Raw genomic sequence first — 20,297 nt, forward strand, 5'->3', positions numbered from 1 at the left:
AGAGGCTTCCAGCTACTTCTGTGTTGACAATGGTCTTCTTTGGTCAGGGTAAGTATATGGATTTCATGTGCTGAAAGATTTTGTTTCATCTCATTTTTCCTTTAAGTCATCTCATTCAGAAATGCATTAGATTGGTGAGTCCCCTGGTAAAATCCTAGGGGGAGGAGTTTCTGAGTCCAAGTAGAGATGCTTATCCTCCAGAGTGAAGGTTGGCAAACTAGGTGTCACTGCCTGTTTTGTAAATAAAGTTTTATTGGAACACAGCCACACTCATTTGTTCATATATCACCTACAGCTGCTTTCCTGCTACAACCACAGAGATGAGTAGCTGCAAGAAAGATCATATGGCTTGCAAAGCCTGAAATATTTACTATCTGACCCTTCATAGAGAAAGTTGGCTCAACTGTGGTCTAGAGCACCCTGCATGGGGGCCTCTGTCCTGGCATCAGAGATGGGGGCCGGCCACAGCCTCATAAAAAAACATAAAGGACAGGGTTTGGATATAGTTTACCAAACGGGAAAAGTATCTCCATAGGATGATTTATGCTCTTTGACCTTCAGTTACTACCAAGAATTCAGATTGGAATCAGAGGAATCTGGATCAGGTTAACTGTCCTGGTGGAGAAAGACACAGAGGGCTTTGGAGAACTGGAAATCCTTGTGGAAAAGGCCAGGGAAGGCTTGCTGACGAGTTCAGAGGCAGCAAAGGGACAAGCAAGTACCCAGCCAGTCCAGAGGAGTGGAGGTCATGGCTTTCAGCACCTCATCTCATATCTGAGGCTCCACATAGGTTGTGGGCACAGAAACTTCCTATAGAAATCCCTAGCACAATTCTGCAGGGGAAGGTCATCAACACTTTTCAACAGTGAACAACAACAAAACAAATTAAAAGACATCAAGATACAACCCCTTACATTTTAAGTATATATATAAGCGTGGACGTGTGTATATATATATGCATATATATGTATACGCATGCACGTGTTCCAACCCTCTTAAATTTTAAGAATATATACATTGGGCTTCCCTGGTGGCGCAGTGGTTGAGAATCTGCCTGCCAATGCAGGGGACACAGGTTCGAGCCCTGGTCTGGGAAGATCCCACATGCCGTGGAGCAACTAAGCCCGTGTGCCACAACTACTGAGCCTGCGCGTCTGGAGCCTGTGCTCCGCAACAAGAGAGGCCGCGATAGTGAGAGGCCCGCGCACCGTGATGAAGAGTGAGTGGCCCCCGCTTGCCACAACTAGAGAAAGCCCTCGCACAGAAACGAAGACCCAACACAGCCAAAAATAAAATAAATAAATAAATTAAAATAAATAAATTTAAAAAAAAGAATATATACATATATGTGTCTGTGTGTATGTAAAATATTTATATATCAAAGCTTTAAGGCCTCTTTCCAGCTATAAAGTTCTATGATTTTAAGGCAATATGTGCCTGATTTGGGATTCTGTTCTATAAATTTTTAAAATAATAAATCAGTTCTAGATTGTGTCTAATGAGGAGGAGGGAGAGGTACTAGACAAAGAGAGAGGGAGGGAGAGAAGTTGGGAGAAAAGGAAGAAGCAGCGATGGAAACAAACACACCCACAAGGAGCTGCAGATAGGAAAAGGAGACTGTAAGGAAGGTGGCGGGTTCACGGGGCCCTCACCTCCAGCGCCCGGCCTCTTAGAGAACACTGTGAATGTTGTTCCGAAGCTGTGTTGCAGACCTAACTGCGGTGCGTGACCTGTACGCAGATAAATGTAGTTGGTGGGGCTTCTCCGGAAGCTCACGGGGTGGCGTGGGGTGCCGAAGTTAGAGCAGGCAGTTCAGAGGGTGGGGGGGGTGTGTGGGCTGAGGGAGCAGCTAAGAAGCCTGCCTGACAGGGAAGGGAGCGGGAGAGGGAACAGGTGGGGAAAACCTCCAGAGATCTGAAGACATGGAAGCAGTCAAGTGAAGGGGTGGGAGAAAGAATATTTGCAGCTGACGGTACAGCTTTTGGCAAAAAGCTTCAAGGCAAGAGACAGCATGGAGGATTTGAGGAACTAGAGGAAATTCAGAGTGTGGAGCGCCTGTGGGAAGCCGGGCTGGAGAGGCAGGTGTGGGGGGAGGTGTCTGGTTTGCTAGAGCAGATCCTGGGGGCAGGAATAGACCTGGGCTCTAACACTTACCACACAGGCGCGGCCAATTAATGTCTTTAAGCCTCAGTTTCCTCATCTACAAAGTGGGGATTAAAAACAAAACATCTACCTCATCAAGTTGTTGTGAGGATTCAAGAAGGTAATAAACACAGAACGCTTGGCACTTGGTCAGAGCTCAACAAACGCGAGTTACTATCCTTATGTGGGGGTGAGGGGAACCCACAGAAGGATTTTAGGGGAGTGGTTCTGACAAGTGCGAAGTTGTATTTTACAAAGATCACTTAGGCTGCCAGCAGTAGGGGAAAAACTCATCGGCTGCTGCAGTACCTGGGTTATTTGCCTCCGAGTTTGTACACTTCCAGACCATTTTACCCTCTCCCAAAATCTGAAATGAAAATGCAAAAGGGAGAGAGATTCTCAAGACGATTCTTATCCACATGAGCCTCCACCCTCAGCATCCCAGCATGCCCGTACCCAGAGGCAGGGATGCAGGCTCCAGGTTGGGCCGCGCGGGCCTACCTTCCAGGTAGATCTCACGGGCGGTGGTAACTCGACTGGCCCCGCCCCACCTGTGAGCTACAGCCAATCAGATGGCGCAAGGTCAGCAGTGGGTGTGGCTGCACCAGAAAAGCTCCCGGTTCACCTGCGACTGGTCCTTTGAAGAGTAATTGAAGAGAGGGGAATTACGAGGTCTTCAAACACTCACAATCGGCAGGATGAAGAGGACCTCGGCCGCTCTGTCAAGCAACAGGGTCTGTTAATGAAGGCGGCCATTCATTCACCCATCAAGTGTTTACTGAGCCCCTACGACTTATACCAGGCACTGTTTTAGGTGCCTGAGGGGTCACAGGAGGGACCAGAGAGGAGCCTCAAAAATAAAGCGTCGGGGACTTCCCTGGCGGCCCATTGGTTAAGACTCCATGCTCCCAATGCATGGGGCACGGGTTTGATCCCTGGTCGGGGAACTAAGATCCCGCAGGCTGCAGGGGCGGCCTGAAAAAAAAAAGAAAAAGGAAAAAAAAAAAAAAAAAAGAAAAATAAAGCATCAGAAGTAGGATGTGGGGTGGGGGGAGACACACTTTTAGGAGTGATCTGGGAAGGCAGAGATCTGAACAGTGCCTGCGGGAACCATGTGGCCGTGTGGGAGAAGAGCCCTCCGGGCACAGGGGACGCTGGGTGAACATATCATAGGGAGGACCATGCCTGCGCTGGCCAAGGAACTGCAAAAGGGTCTGCATGGAAGTCCTATACAAACAGCTTCCACCTCAGGAAGACGCAGAAGCAGAAGCACCGGCTGACAGCAAGGAGGGAGAAGACGCTGTGAGTTTGAGAAGGATGTTAGAAAGACTCACCGGTGACCCTGAAAGTTGCTGAAGTATTGGGAATTTTCTAGAACACTTCTCAAGAGAAGTCGCAGAAGGAACTGAAGAAATGAGGTCTCCATCATGTGAAGAGGGCAGGACACAGTGGAGGATTCTCCCATAGGTTTGGACCTCTTACTCTCAGGAGGCCCTACCAAGGCTAAGATTCTGTGATGGGGATGCTAAAGGAATGACAGGGCCGTAGGTGATCATTGGCCTCTTCCTTCTAAAGGAAGAAAAAGTGTAGAGAGGATTCTTCTCCAGGTAATTGTGAAACCTAAGCAGCAGAAACACAGCTGCCAGGCAGGAGGACAGAGAGAGGTCCTGACTGTAGAAATCCAAGAATTGGAAGAAGGCCAGGAAGGGACATTGGGCACTGCTTTCCCTCTGGACAGAGTAAGAACATCCTCAGGAATCTCGCTTCTATCTGGAACACGTAGGCGTGGTGTTAAATAGCCTTGTTTTCAGTCATTCTTTCACCAGTTTCCACTGGTTAAAAAAAAGAGTTGAGAATCAGAGGACTCACAACCTAACCTCATGTACAGCTGGGAAGGATATGAGATAAAAGGCAAGACCTTTTTATTTTTTTAAGACCTTTTAAAAAGTAAATGAATGTACTCCACCATATTTATACTCTCCCAAGTAGCCTCCTTAGCAAGCTAAGCTCTTATTCCAGATATGTTGCTAATATTTGATATTCTGACCTGAATTTTTTTTTTAATTAATTAATTTTTGGCTGTGTTGGGTCTGTTGCTGAGCACAGGCTTTCTCTAGTTGTGGTGAGCAGGGGCTACTCTTTGTTTCAGTGCGCGGGCTTCTCATTGCGGTGGCTTCTCTTGTTGTGGAGCACAGGCTCTAGGAGTGTGGGCTTCAGTAGCTGTGGCTCACGGGCTCAGTAGTTGTGGCTTGCGGGCTCTAGAGCGCAGGTTCAGTAGTTGTGGCGCACAGGCCCAGTTGCTACACGGCATGTGGGATCTTCCCGGACCAAGGCTCGAACCCGTGTCCCCTGCATTGGCAGGCGGATTCTTAACCACTGCACCACCAGGGAAGCCCCATTGACCTGAATTTATTATTGCTTTTTCATTTCCCAGCCATGTGAGAAAATAAACACTATTCAAAAATCACACCTAGAATACTGGCTCGGCATCCCTACCCAACTTAATTGGGTGTGACTCATCTGAGTGAGTCTTGGCTGTTTCCAAATACCAAAGCCCCTCACAAGAGATGATCTGCCACCTGAGTAAATTTTAAAAGCTCCACGACAGTCTTGGAAGGCCACCCAGACGTGGAGCTCTACACATGTTCTGAGCACAGTGCAGTCCAGAAAATGGTGACCGCTTTGGAAGGGAAAATGCTTGTGTGATATATATAACTTTGGAATGTTTTATTAAAAACAACAGCAACCTCATGATATTACAGGTAGAATTTTAACTTAAAATTAAGCCATAAGAATAAAATAACAGCCTTGAGAGTTATTTGAAAGGTTTTCAAAAAAAAATTTCCTTTTTATTTTCATAAATTAACACACATAACAGTGGGAATTTTAGAGTCACAAACTACCAAACAGAAAAGGAACTGCAGGGGCATCATGTATGCCAATGTTACCAAAAATGTACAAATTTCACTGAACTATTGACCATGATAATATACAAACACTTCAGGCAGCTATTTACTGGCCTAGACCAGCCCAAGGAGATGCTGAGGCCTCTTGCCAAGAGTTAAAATACGATTCAGCACCAGAGAGGGGCTCGTGGAGACACACAATGAACAAGCATCCAATCTGAGAGAGTGCTGTGCTAGATGGCAGGCTATGCGGGGACCCTCACTTCACAATAAAAATAAATAGCCTTTGCTGCTCAATTTGTGATTAGATGATAGTACTAAACTTTGATTTCAGTAAATTAAGCCTTCTTCCCGGCCAGCTTTTTATACAGGAAGTTCATTCGTGGCAAGGAGCCCTTCCCTCGCATGAATCCAGGAAAGGATACTCCGCAACTCTGGCCAGCTACTTAAAGACTTTGGATACAGCCACCCATGATGTGGTGTTTCAGAGGTCCTTTCCATGATACTGGGGTGGGGGAAGCTTACAGAAACAAAACACAAGGGAATTAAAGAAAGCACCAACTGCATACTCCGCCCCCAGGGAATGGGAGAAAAGTACCACCGTCTAAAAGTTGGTCTTTCGTGCATCTTGATGTACATTGATTATGAGATGAAATCCCAGCCTGGAGACGGAGCACTGGCTCTGCATTCCATCCGGCCGCACCAAGCCTTGGACCGGCGGCCCCAGTCCTGCACTCTGTGCAGCCCTTAGCCTGGCAGACAGGGAACCAGCCACAGGGGAGGATCATGCCCAGAGGGTGGGATCTGGAATCTACCTCAGGTTGTCTCTGGCACTCATGCAAAAGACCCTTTCAGGGAAAATTGTGACAAAGTGTCATGATTTTCACAGCTCTTGGAGGAGCACTGTTTCAGGATTCACAGCATGAGTTTCTGAGCTCTTCAGGCTCCGAGTAAGGCAAACGCTGTATGTCTCTCCACTGTACCTCCCTCAGCTGTAGCTCTTAGAATACGGTCAGTAAAAAAAAGTGGACATGATCTGCTTGAACAGGTGATGAGGTACATTTAAATTAATAGAGAAATGTAGCTGGAAAGGAAACCAAAAGAAAAGAGGAGGGGGAAGGTGGGGGGGGGAGCAAATATAGCTATAAACTGACAGATGAAAAACACTATAGTTGAAAGTTTCAGTGAAAAGCTGACGTGCAGAACCCTGACTGGACCTGAGATTTCTCCTCTCTTTCCCATATTAAAAACACTAAGTGTCTTTGGGTGGTAAGTCCCCATACTCAGAAACTGTACCAACTCCCACCCCAGAACCAGACCTCCTGTAGCTATGGGCAGGTGGCTGGCTCCGAGGACCACAGACTGCAGCTGGCTAGGCCAATGGTAAAAATGGATGTTAAGACAGGTGTGGCTGAGCACGGCTAGAACCCGATGTGGCAACTTCAGGTAAGCAATTTCAAGTTTGCAGTGGGGGCCCCTTCTTAACTTTGGAATGAGGAAGGGCCTTGGCCAGATGCAAGCCAAGAATCACAAGGAGAGGGTTGGCCTCAGCGGAGCTTTTTCCTATGTTCCCAGGACAAGGAAGGAACCCAGGTCTCCACTTCCTCCAAGCCCCCATTCCAAATGCCAATGTTCCAAATCACTGCTCCTGGCCCTGACAAGTGCCACTCCGGCAATGGGCAAACTTGAAATTGTATCTCCGTAATGTTGGTGATGCCACAGCTGCACCCACGTCAACTTCAGTCTGCCACGCTTGCCACGTTGCACACCTGTCTACACTGGCAATGGAGCTGGCAAACAGGGCTCTGTAGATTTGCTGGGAGTTTGCAAGCTGTCCAGCAGGAGCTTCCTAAAAACGTTTGTACAAGGGCACAAACTCATCCCACTCCCTTAAGCAAAAAGACAGAGAGAAGCATTTGTGTCTAAGGACCCTGTCCCAGGAAGGGAGAGGTATTGAGGGGAAACACAGGTCGTGTCTACACAGTCTGGGCAAAGCGAACGCACAATGACAGCATCTGGTTTGCATTGTTCAGAGCTGGTGCGGAAGCCGGGCTCCCCTCTCATGCTCCGTGGCTGTGGCCTTAGAAGCCTCCGTGGATCACCAGGTGTGTATTTCACTTACTAAATGCTCTGTCTGAGGCAGTGGGCCTACAAGACAGACGTGGCACTTCGTTTTTCTCGCACTGTCAGTTTTTCTGCTCCAGTGTGGCACAGACTGTCAACCTGCAATGGAAAGGCACATAGAAACCCCCACCCCCACCCCATCCTCCCATCCCATGACAGACGGGGAAACCAAAGGGACCCAGGAGACATGATCCAGGAGGGCACCACTCACTCCTCTCACAGACTGACTCGAAAATGTCTCTGGAGCTTTGACAGTTCCCATTGGCGCTGCTCCACGGCAGTGGCTCCTGGAAGGATGGGAGAGGTGACCAGTGTCCTGAGGCTGGGCTTAGCATCCCACTCACCAGCCAAGGAATGTTAATTCTCTGCACTCTTGTTTTGAGAGAGAGAGAGAGAGAGAGAGAGAGAGAGAGAGAGAAAAGATAAAACACAAGGGAAGGGGAGGAGGGGAAGCAAGGCAAGGGCACACAGGCCTTAAGTGGGAAAGGAATGAAACCTCTGGGCTTGTGGCCTCACACGGCACGCTTCTGGTCCTCTGACCACACGCTGCCGCAGGCACAAATGGAGAAACCCAGAGATCTCTGTCTGGCATTCTACCAAACTTCCAGTAGGTCTGACGCAGGAGCCCAGAGTACAGTGAGCTGCCCTCCAAGAGGGCTGGCCATGGAACTTCGTGACCCCAGCCTGTCCTCCTCCCCACTCTGGAGCGGGCTGCTCTGGCAGCTGCGAACGCTCTGGGTCGGCTTCATCACCACCTGAGCCGTCGTGGATGCCTTTGTCATGGACCACCACTTCAGATGAAACCCACTAAGACCACACCCAAGCTTCCAACTTTTTAAATGACTTGGGGAGAGACCTGCTCTTAACTTCCGTCATTAAAATAAATACCACTACTTAAGCAAGAATGAGAACCCAGATGAGAAATGAGTCGCACTAGGAGCTGGAGGCAGGGAAGGGGCTGCCTGAACACGTCAACGGGAAAACGGCTCTCGGCTGCCTCACACCACGCACCGACAAACCAGGTCAAATGCCTGTCGTGTGTTCTGAAGACGTGTACTGTCTTTCTCCTTGATGTCTTAAAAAACTGCTTTAAAATCACATTTAAAGGCTCCAAACATGCAGCAATAATTAAAAAAAAAAAAGGGAAATAAAACAAATGAAAATAACACCACCACATTAAAAAGTGCAACTTACTTCAAATGGGGCCTGGACGGGCTCCTCTGGCACTAGTGACCCACAGTCACAGAGGGGAGAAAATGATGGGGAAAAGCCACCCACCCACACACACACACACACCTGGTTCTGGACAGATGGGCTCAAAGGATTAGAAAACACAGCAGCTCATCTTTCCTCAACTACTGAAATGAGCCGGTGAGACCACACGGGACAGGACGCCAGGTCCCCCTCCCTAGGCCACATGTCTAAATAATCTTGGTCTAGCACCACCGTAAACGACGCAGAACTTTCACATGGACGTGCAAATGCTGTGAGTCCTTGGAAACCTAGTGTTACTGAAGGTATGTGGTGTCCTCCTCCGTGAATGGCAGACAGTGTGGGGAGGAGGCCGACATCATTCAGGACCATTTCCAGGAGAAAGGGAGCGTTCCTGAGGTTCTATACTCAGCAGTACAAGTTAGAGGACCCTCTTTCACCAGTTCCTAAAAAGGCTGCACCTTGAAATAGGTAAAAATCCATAGTCTGCATTTTGAGTGGTTTGGGCGGTAGGGCAAAATTAGGCAACCTCTTCCAAGGAGGCCGGGAAAGTCTAAAGTTGAGACCCCCCCACCTGAATCGCTTCTCAACAACCGGACGACCGCTCCTGCTCCTCCTCTTCCTTGGCAAAGAAGGTCTCCAGTTCCATCAGTTTCTGTATCAACAGAGCATCCAGCTCTTGACTCTGCAGAGCCGCCTTCTGGGCCCGGGTAAAGCTGCCTGCCACCTTGACCTTACCGCGAGCCCTCCTCTTCCGTGGGACTGTGAAATCCTGAAACTCCAGAACTCGCTTCCTCTTCTGTTGGCTGATTGAGATGAGCGTACCATTCCGTTCCTTAGGTTCCTCAAAGATGGTCTCTAAACACCTAAGGGTGGAGCACAAAACAGAATCACCAACATGCTCACCCTGGGGGCCACCAACCCTCCCAGTCAATGGGCGCTAAAGGCTAACTGCTCCTGACAGCTCTTTCCTCTGGTCTGCAGCTATTTTTTGATGACAAAACACATATATCTATGAATATGTAGTACAAGCACATAGTGAAGAAATTTAAACTGGACAGGAGGGTAAAGAATAAAAGTAAGATGAACCCCCCACTCCCCACCGCGGCAACAGCAGCAACAGTGTTTTGTGTATCCTCCCAAAGTCACTCAACGTACAGATGTGCATAGGTAAGCATGTATCATCAGAGGTCAGCCCTTTTGTGTAAAGGGCCAGGTAGTAAACATCTTAAAATTAACGAGGCACACACGTCTCTGCTATATATCCTTTTTTGTTTTCTAAACAACCCTTTAAAAGAATAAAAACCATTCTTAGCTCACAGGGCTGGAAAAAAAGAAAGAAAGAAAACCGGTTGCTGGTTGGATCTGGCCTGTAGTTTGCTGACCCACAGCATCTATCCAACACTTTGGTTTCTTCTTTACTCAAATGGCAGCAAACTACATGCACTGGCCTATGCACTGTGCCACTCTGACCTATCAATAACGTTTAAGATTGCCCCAGCTGGGTACACAGGTATCTGATTCATTCTTTTAAATGGCTATGCAGTGTATCCCATTACAAGGATGGACTATAATTTAATCAGAACCCTATTAATGGATATTTTAAGTTGTTTCCAATCCTTTCCTATTATTTAGCAATGCTGCAATGAATAGTCTTATATCAATGCCTTAGTTTTATCTTCTAGGATAAAACTCTCCAGCTACATCCTGGACACTACAGGAATTTAATAAATGTTCAATGACTTGAACTGAGTTTAGACGCAAAGGTAGCCAAGTGAAATGCCTTCTGTACTTGGGTTTGGAGTCATATCTGAAGATCAATGATTATTAGTCCTGAAGACAGCCGGCATATTTGCTAAAAACGCAAGTACAAACGAAAAGGAGACTACCTAACCTGACACACATCTCTTTCCCATCCTACCACTGACCCCAATTCAAGTGTTGGGAACTAAAAATACCAATTCTAGTTATTTTCAAGACCCCGGTATTGGAAGAACTGAACATAAAACCCTTTCCGAAGCACAAGGATTGGAGATTTGCATCGATCATTTCAGAAGCCCCCCCAATCTATTATTTCCTGCTCATAGGTACTTACCTGTTTGCAGGAGGAGATTTATAATTCTTGTTGGTATATATTTCTTCTAAACTAAACTCCTTTTTCTTTAACCTGAAAAGAGAAAAAAATAAATTCTTCATGGTCTCTTACAAGAGACAAGATCGGTTTCCCAACTCTATGCTTTCCATTTTTCTACTTTCCAAGAGTAAAAGATGAGTCCTAGATGTGTCTCATGAGAACAACGAGTACTGGATCTTCTTTTCCAGGGCATCAATCTTCAACTTTGTGAGATTTGGTCCAGTTATACTTACTTGGAGGGATATAACTGGATGAGTACCTATTATCTTAGTTTACAGCTTCTTCTTGTCCTACTTTTTCAATGTTTCTTCTGCTTAATTGACCGCTCTCTTTTTTTAATTCTCCCCTCCTGGCTTGAAAATTATACGTATTCTGTTCTTTAGTGGTTGGCAAGAATTTTAACGAGCATATTTAACTTATAAATCCTTCTCTCAACACAAAGTCCCTGGAACCTCTAAGTCTGATCAATACTGTCCCAATTTATGTTAGTAGTGTCCTATTTTGCCTTTTTATTTTATAATTTTTTTGTGTAAGAAATCAGGTCATTTGGTCTGTGGCTTCCCCAGTCCAGATTTTCTTGATTACATCCCACTGATGTCATTTAACATGCTCCTCTGACCCAAACATATGGGAAATACTACAGGTATTTCCTATGGACTGGTAATTAAATAGAGAGGTATGATCAGATTTAGGTGTTCCGGGTTTTTTGATAGACTTTTAGGTGTCCATCACGAGGGACATGATACCCAGCTGTCACCCTTTTTGTGTATTAGCAGCCAGCCACTGACAAACACTAAATATATTTATTAGTTCTTTAGGATTGTACATGGTGACAGTCTATCATTCTCCCGGGAGAATTCTTCCATCTAAAGAAAACTTCATGCTCATCCATGGTTTGGTAACCCTGAGGTACCGTTTGCACAGGAAAAGTGGGTTGTATGCTTGGTTCTTTCCCTTTATTTACCAGTTTACAAAACAATGAATTGTTTCCCTATTATCATCCAAATACGGCCAATGAGTTGTGAACTCATTCATTATGAACTGTTGGACTGAAACATATCTCATGTGCTTCAATCTACTGCAGTTATTATTCCTTTTGATGCTCAGACTGTCTCATCTGTGGCAGTCTCTTCAAATTGGTTCCTGTGTCTCTCCGACATGACCCCCGTCGCCTCTTGAGAGCTCATCACTTTCTGGCACAAGACAGTCTATACTCGTGCATTTCCTGCCCTAGCCCTGTAGCCAGTCTTCAAGAAGCCTTGGTTCACATATCATAAAATTCACCCTATTATTTGTTTATTTTTATGAGTGTGCTCAATCTGTTTGTTCACTCTTAGTTTTTGGTACTATGTAGAAGATAATAGCTTCAACCTTCAGGCCACCACTCTTAGTAGAAACTTATTTTCAGACAGCACAGTACCTTTATTACAAAAGAGCAAATTATTATAAAGTTTCTGTGCTTTAAACCTTTTTCAGATAAGTTAAGGAGTGACTGAACAGCACAGCAATAAACTTTTCGGCATTGTGCTTTAGTTTCTTCCTAGCTTTTTGAAAATCTTAATTGAGGTTCAGTTTGGTTCAATTCCAATTCAGCAAAGAACATGCTTGTGGAAAAAATACATAAATAATAGCATAGATAAGATTTTTCACAGGGATTTCCAACAAACAACTGTTACTTTGCTTCGTAACAACAGCAATAGCTATGTTAGATTAAGGATGTCGGATGGGTAGTTGGAAAGTGAAAGATTAGGCTTCTGACAGTCATTCTGACGAGCAAATCAGGGCAGTGTGCACCCATGTCCAGTTTCTGAGCTGAGGTGAGTGCTGAAGCGCCAAGTTCAGATTCTGGGATTCCTAGGCTCTCAACAAGCTTTGCCTTCCTCAGAGGGGCTTCACTCACTGGAGGTGGTAGGATGTGTAGATGTCCTCAAAAGCAGACACTTCCTGTGCAGATGCCACTTTGCCCAGAGTGGCTCTGGCAAGAGTCTACGCTCGAGCATCTTCTGTCTGGTGGTTCCTTGCTCCCTCCATCTCTTGATCTGTTTTTACGACTTGATTTTCCTCCGGTAAAGAAGCATCTTGAGACAATTCTGAAGCAAGGTTGTGCTATTCCAGTATTGACAAAACTGAGGCTCTGAGGGGCTCGCTCGGGGGTCAAGCCCTGGTCCCTGGGGTCTCCTGTGAGGACCATGCCACTGTGACCCCCAAAGCACACTGCTGTGCTCATGCTGTGGCAGATCTGGCCCCTGGAAAGATGTGGCGGGGCCTGGTGGTCAGTGGGTGCAGCACCCCCGATCCTGTGCTGGGGCACCTACAGGCTCTCCTCACAGCCAGGTGACGGTGGCCTTAAAATTCACCCTTTAAAAAAAAAAAAAAAAAAAAATTCACCCTTTAAAGTGTATGTACGGTTCAGTGGATTTTTGTAGAGGCACAATGTTATTCATCACCACTAATTCCAGAACGTTTTCACAACCCACAGAAGAAACCCTGGACCAACGAGCAGCCACACCCATCCTCTCCTACCCCAGCACCTGGCAACCACGTATCTACTTTCTGCCTCTATGGTTCTGCCTATTCTGGACACTTCATACAAATGGAATCATACAGTATGTGCTCTTTGGAGTCGATCTTCTTTCACTTAGCACACTGTTTCCACGGTTCATTCATGGTGTAGCACGTCTCAGTACTTCTTTTTAACGTTCTATGGATAGACCACCCTTTCTTAATCTATTCATCAACTGATGGACATTTGGATTGTTTCTACTTTTTAGCTGTTATGAATATTGCTATGAACATTCATGTACAAGATTCTGTGTGAACATGTTTTCAATTTCCCTTGGACATATACCTAGAAGTAGTGATATGGTAACTCTAACATTTTGAGGAACTGCCAAACTATTTCCCATAGTGGCTACACTATTTTACATTCCCACAAGCAATGTATGAAGGTTCCAATTTCTACCCATCCTCAATGCAAACACTTAATTTGTTGTTTTTATTTGTAAAAAAATTACTGCCATCCTAGAGGGTGAGAGCCATCTTGTGGTTTTGATTTGCAGTTCCCTAATGACTAATGATGCTGAGCATCATATTTTGGCCATTCATCTACATCTTCTTTGAAGAAATGCCTGTTCAGAATCTTTGCCTACTTTAAAAAATTGCGTTGCTGTCACTTTGTTGTTGAGTTGTAAGAATTCTTTATATATTGTGCATACTAGAGCCCTATCAGATATATGACTTGCAAACACTTTTTCTGATTCTGTGGGTTATCTGTTATCTTAAAAAAACAAAACAAAACAAAACAAAAAAGACTTATTTAGAGCAGTTTTTGTTCATAGCAAAATTGAGTGGACAGAGTTCCCATATACACCCTGCCTGGAACCCCCTGCAACTCCCCTACTAAGCACAGCAACCCCTATTATCAACAGCCTGCACCAGAGTGGAACATTTGTCACAACTGATGAACCTGCAATGACACATCATAATCACCCACAGTCCATGGTTTACATTAGGGTTCACTCTTAGTGTTGCACATTCTGTGGGTTTGGAGAAATGTATAATGACATGTATCTACCATTACAGTATCATTCAGAATCATTTTCACTGCCCTAAAAATTACTGTACTTGCCTATTTCTCCTTCCCTCCTCCCTATTCCATGGCAACTATTGATTCATTGACAGTCTCCATAGTTTTGCCTTTTTCCAGAATGTCACATAGCTGGAATCATACAGTACGTAGCTTATTCAGACTGGCTTTTCACTTAGTAGTATTTCAGTAAGGTTTCTCCATGTCTTCTTCATGGCTTAAGAGCTCATTTCTCTTTAGTACTGAATAATATTCCATTGTCTGGATGTACCATGATTTAGTATCCATTCACCTACTGAAGGACATCTTGGCTGCCTGCAAATTCTAGCAATTATGAATTAACCTGCTATAAATATTTCTGTGCAGGTTTTTATATGAATGTAAGTTTTCAACTCATTTGGTTAATACCAAGGAGCATGACTGCTGGATCGTACAGTACGAGTATGATTAGTTTTATAAGAAACCACCAAACGCTTCCATTCCATTGGTATACTTTTTATTTTTTTGGCTTCACCACATGGCTTGGCTTATGGGATCTTAGTTTCCCAAACAGGGATTGAACCTGGGCCCTCGGCAATGAAAGCACAGAGACCCTAACCACTGGAGCGTCAGGGAATTCCCTATTCCATTGTCGTTTTTTTAAAAAATAAATTTATTTTATTTTACTTATTTTTGGCTGTGTTGGGTATTCGTTGCTGTGCGTGGGCTTCTCTTGTTGTGGAGCATGCGCTCTAGGCGCGTGGGCTTCAGTAGTTGTGGCACGTGGGCTCAGCAGTTGTGGCTCTCGGGCTCTAGAGTGAAGGCTTAGTAGTTGTGGTGCAAGGGCTTAGATGCTCCACGGCATGGGGGAATCTTCCTGGACCAGGGCTCGAACCCGCGTCCCCTGCATTGGCAGGCAGATTCTTAACCACTGCGCCACCAGGGAAGTCCCCTCCGTTGGTTTTATGTCAATCCTTATGCATTACCGCAGTTTTGATTACTGAAGCTTTGTACTAAGTTTGTGTATATATATATTTTTTTTACTGTGGTAAAATACACAAAACATACAATTTACCATTTCAATTATTTTTAACTGTGCATGTAATAAGTTTTGAAATGGGTTACTGTGAGTCTTCCACTTTGTTCCTCTTTTTCAAGGTTGTTTTGCCTATTTTGGGTCACTTGTATTTTCAGGATTTTTAGGATCAGCTTGTCAATTTCTGCAAAAAAAAGGTAGTCAACATTTTATAATAGGATTGCAGTAAGCTGTAGATTGCCTTGCATAGTACTAACTTATTGACAGCATTAAGTAGCCCAATCTATGAATGGATGTCTTTCCATTTATTCAGGTCTTTAATTTCTTTCAACAGTAGTTGGTAGTTTGTAGTGTTTACTGAACAAGTCCTACACTTCGTTTGTTAAATTTATCCCTAGGTTTTTTTTTTTGATGCTACAGTAAATGGAACTGTTTTCGAAATTTCATTTTCAGATTGCTCATTGCTAATGTATAGAAATACAATTGTTTTTACTTTTCTTGTATCTTTATCTTATATCCTGCAAACTTGCTGAATTCATTCACTAGCTCTAATAGTGGATTCTTCAGGGTTTTCTATATACAAGAAACTGAAAAGATAGTTTTACTTCCTTTCTGAGTGCTATCTCATTTTCTTGCTTAATTGCCCTGTCTAGAACCTCTAGCAGAATGTTAAATAGAAATGGCTAGAGTGAATATCCTTGTCTTGTTTCTGATCTTAGGGGACATCTTTCAGTCTTTTACAATTAAGTAGGATTTCTGCTTCGGGTTTTCGGGTAGATGCCCTTTATTCATTTGAGGAAGTCCTTATTTCCCTCTCTCCCTTTTTAAAAAATATTTATTTGGCTGCACCAGGTCTTAGTTGCGGCACGTGGGATCTTTGCTGCCATGTGTGGGATCCTCACTGTGGCATGCGGGATCTTTAGTTGTGGCATGTGAACTCTTAGTTGTGGCATGTGGGATCTAGTTCCCTGACCAGGGATCGAACCCGGGCCCCCTGCATTGGGAGCTCGGAGTCTTAGCCACTGGACCACCAGGGAAGTCCCTCTTATTTATTCTGAAGTTCATGGAGTGTTTTTATCATGAAAGGGTGTTGGATTTTGTCCAATGCTTTTTCTGCATCTAATGAGATAATCATGTGCTTTCCCCCCCTTTATTCTATTAATGTGGTATACTCCATTGATTAATTTCCTGTGTTCAACTAACCTTGCATTCCTGGCATAAATCCCACTTGGTCATGTGTATAATCATTTTTTAATATGTTGCTGGATTCCGTTTGCTATTATTTTGAAGATTTTGATGTATACATTTATAAGGTTCCCTGGCTTCTCTTAAGATTATCTCTTTGTCTTTGGAACTCTGAAGTTTTCATACCTAACTTCTTTCTGAAGTTAGGTATGAAATTCTTTTTATTGATCCTGCTTGGGATTAGTATCTTTTGCCAGTATACTAAAAAACACAGAATTACATAGTATGTGAACTATTTCTCAATAAAACTGTTTAAAATTTTTCATTTAGATGCTGCTTTACTGAGGTATAACTGACACATAGAACTGTAAGATATTTCAAGTGTACATTGTGATGATCTGATATATGTATACACTGTGAAAGGATTCCTCCTACCTAGTTAATTAAGAGTTTGTGTTTTGACTTTGTTTATAGTTGGTTTCTTTTTTTCCCAGCAGAAGTGATAGATTTTTATGACATATATTTTTCAGCTTTTTATTTTATGGCTCTGAATTTTCTGTTACAGTTAACCATTTCCTATAGTTTCTTCAATTATTCTTACAGCTTCATTTGTTTACATTTAAGTCTGATTTTATTTGGAAGATATTCTGGTGAAAGGTCTAAGGTAGAGATCCAGCTTTCTTCTTCTTCTTCTTTTTAATATTTATTTATTTATTTATTTGGGCTGCGCCAGGTCTTAGTTGGGGCATGTGGACTCTTAGTTGCGGCATGCAGGATCTAGTTCCCGGACCAGGGATCAAACCTGTGTCCCCTGCAGTGGAAGCGCACAGTCTTACCCACTGGACCACCAGGGAAGTCCCCCAGCTTTATTACTCCTAGAATGGCCACCCAGCTGTCCCAGTAGCATTTTACTGAATAGTCCATTTTCACCACTGATTTGAGGGGACACCTTTGTCACATACTAAATTTCTCTATGTATTTGTGTCTAATTATGGACTTTGTTTTACCAATTTGTATATTTATGCTCTGGCATCATACTGTTTTAATTATTGAGACTTGACAATATATTTTAAGATCTCTTAACACTAGTACTCTTATTTCACTCCTTTTCTGAATTTTCCAGGCTATTCTTGCTTCTTTATTTCTATAATTGTGTTAAATACATGCCTTTCCATTTATTCATATCTCTTCCTAAAAGAACAGTTCTTGGTCAAGTGAATGTGTTTAAATTTTTATTGTTTACTGGAATGTACCAGTTATCTAATTACTGCTTCTCAGCTCAGAATGCACCCTCAGTACCTGCTCTGTAACAATGGCATCTTGGACTCCTGATGCATCTCTTCTTCACAGTGAGTTGGTGCTGAGCTTCGGCAGAAGGAGGCACTGGAGGACACTGGAGGAGCAAGGGAGCTTTTCTTCTTGCTCCTGCCACATGGCCCATCATGGGTGCACGTGTACTGGGATGTCTGGGGCGGGGCCGGATGGGGACAGTTGCCCCAGCTGTATAGCCAGAGTGTGGAGCACCCCCCAGTGCCCCTGTAGCACTAGCCTGGTGACCACCATACCACAGATGGGGCACTCGGGGACTGAAGCCCATAGTGGGACCCCAACATCCTGAGGGTTGTTTCCTGTGACTCTCCTGGAGCAAACGCCACATGCCCCAGGCCACGCACCTGCAGCAGCACCCTGACACCCCGGCTGCCTGCCCTCCAGCCTCAGCTCATGCCCTGGAAGGCTGTTGTTGTTGTTTCCTGCTCGCCCAACTCTGGCATTAGCAACCTGGCCATCCGATGGGCTGCAACCACACCTTCTCCAACAAAGTCAGACTCCAATCTGGGGGAGAGGGCCCCCTTCTCCCTTGGCCCTAGGATACCCTTCAGAATTCTCGGTACACCTTAACAGTTACTCTCCTGTTATACTTTAACACTTTAAACTTCCACTGTTTAAAATACTGTGTGGTTTCCGTCTCCTGACTGGACCTAGACTAATAACATGATACTAAGGTAAAAGCCCTAAGGTTTTGCTAGACCAGGGGTCCTCACACCAGTGTACTAGAAGACTTTCCACAGACACACTGAAACCCAGCTCTAGGGTAATCAATCTCCTGATCTTTAATCTCCTGCACATGACACACCTGAGACGTGTCCTTACACTCATGTAGACGTCTCCATTCCCACAAATTCTTTCTTTCTTTTTTTTTGGCCACGCCACACGGCATGCGGGATCTTAGTTCCCCAATCAGGGATCAAACCCATGCCCCCTGCAGTGGAAGCGCAGAGTCTTAACCACTGGACCACCAGGGAAGTCCCCTCACAAATTCTTTTAGAACAGCCCCTATCCACCCTGAATTCTACTTTGGTATCGGAATAAAATCACTGATCTCACTAGGCCCTCCTCAGATATTAATGAAATCACCGTAAACCTGTCTTGGACGTGTCTTTCCCCACCTTACACACGGTTCCGCTAAGAGAAGAGCGGCTTTAGCAAGAGGGGACTCAGCCTAATTTCAGATATGGTGTGGAATGGGGCTGTCAGAGGGACTTTGCCTCACTCACCTCCTGACTATCATCAAACAATGCCTACTTAAGAAAGAGAGCTTCAAACACCAAAAATAGCTTGCTCATGTATTTAACTGTACACAATGTCTTTTCAAACTATTCTCAACTCTCATGCACAGTCTGTTATCACTTAGAAGAACATTAATCAAATCATATAAGGAAATATTTAAGTCAATTATTCAATCTTCATCTTACAAAATATTATAACTTCTACTTCTTGTTAACAACAAAAATTATATGAACTGCCATGCCAATCGGTTTGCAGTGATACACTTTTCTCCTACATTAAATATTGAAGCAATCATGAGATTTATATAAATTAATGGATTTATTTCTGATTATTTACATGATTCTTAATTGTTCCTAAAAGTCTAATAACAGAGTTTTATTCGTGCACGTCTACACATTTACTGAAGCAATACCACGCTTTCTAACATACTCCTCACTTCATAATTTAATATTTTAGCTATAAATTACATTGCTTTATTATAAATTCAAAAATGGGAAAGTCTTATACATAACTTTAATTTTGACTTATGGCTTTTAGAAATCTACGTTACAAGAAGTGTTCCATAATTTATTTTTCAATGGTCTGTATGATTTTCTTGAAGGTAAATATTAACATATTTACTGTTTCATACCCAAGACATGGAGGGGAGGCTGTATTCATTGTACCAGGTCATTTTATGTAAGAAACTTGAGTATCCGTGGATTTTGGTATCGGGGGGTCTCCTGGAACCAACTCCCCGAGGATACTGAGGGATGACTATATTGTAATTGGAAAGCAGAAAAGTTAGGAAGTAAGAATGATTTGGCCAATGGGCTTGAATAATAAAAACTGCCTTCACCAAGTAAGTTGTATGTCAAAAATTTTCCATAAATTTAATGCCCTAAATTGGCACCTTCAAAGTGTCTATACAAAAGTGTATTTGAAGTAATAAAAGCATTTTACCAAGATGTCTTAGGTAAAGATTTATTGATGATCTTATATTTTTCAACCCTTTCATTATGTAGGATTAAATAAAGTGCCCCTAAGTGAGAAAGTAACATAGAATTCTTAGGTATCTGAAACTGGTCAGATCCCCTCGGTGCACGTCCCATAAACTGAGCCACTGCTGGCCTCCAAAGTCTGGGTGACAGAACCCGAGTGAGTCAACTCTTTTTGATTCTTTGCTTTCAAAAAAGATTAGGTGATAAATCATTAAATATGATTTGTTGATAGATCATTCTGATTTTTTGATATTACTTGACAGAAGTTGAAAGGATTGAATGTCATTGTTCTTTTAAAACTCTTCCCACTCCCAACTACTTATCTTTATTAATAAGGTTTTCCAGAACTTCTATCTACATAAAAATTCAAGAGAGAATACCATGATTCTGAACCCTATTTCATTCTAGTAAAAAGTACTATTCAACCCAGGATATCTGAAATACT

General features: G+C 43.8%; 1 protein-coding gene across 11 annotated transcripts in view; it reads right to left on the reverse strand.

The window, feature by feature from the left end:
• Positions 1-4,966: 4,966 nt before the first annotated feature.
• Positions 4,967-20,297, reverse strand: part of PRR14L (proline rich 14 like) — a 56,402-nt gene continuing 41,071 nt past the window's right edge. For 6 of the 11 annotated variants that reach the window (XM_028163623.2, XM_057526095.1, XM_007170635.2 and 3 more), the window contains 3 exons: positions 10,480-10,551; positions 9,123-9,250; positions 4,967-9,039 (listed from right to left, as the gene is read on the reverse strand). In XM_028163623.2, the coding sequence (XP_028019424.2) occupies positions 8,831-9,039; positions 9,123-9,250; positions 10,480-10,551 (409 nt within the window). In that variant the 3' untranslated portion in view covers positions 4,967-8,830. Of the gene's footprint in view, positions 9,251-10,479; positions 10,552-20,297 lie in introns of those variants that run through there. The other 5 variants (XR_009004982.1, XR_009004981.1, XM_057526098.1 and 2 more) reach the window with 5 other exon arrangements.

Source organism: Balaenoptera acutorostrata, chromosome 13 (genome assembly GCF_949987535.1).
Source record: "Balaenoptera acutorostrata chromosome 13, mBalAcu1.1, whole genome shotgun sequence".
Taxonomy (NCBI): domain Eukaryota; kingdom Metazoa; phylum Chordata; class Mammalia; order Artiodactyla; family Balaenopteridae; genus Balaenoptera; species Balaenoptera acutorostrata.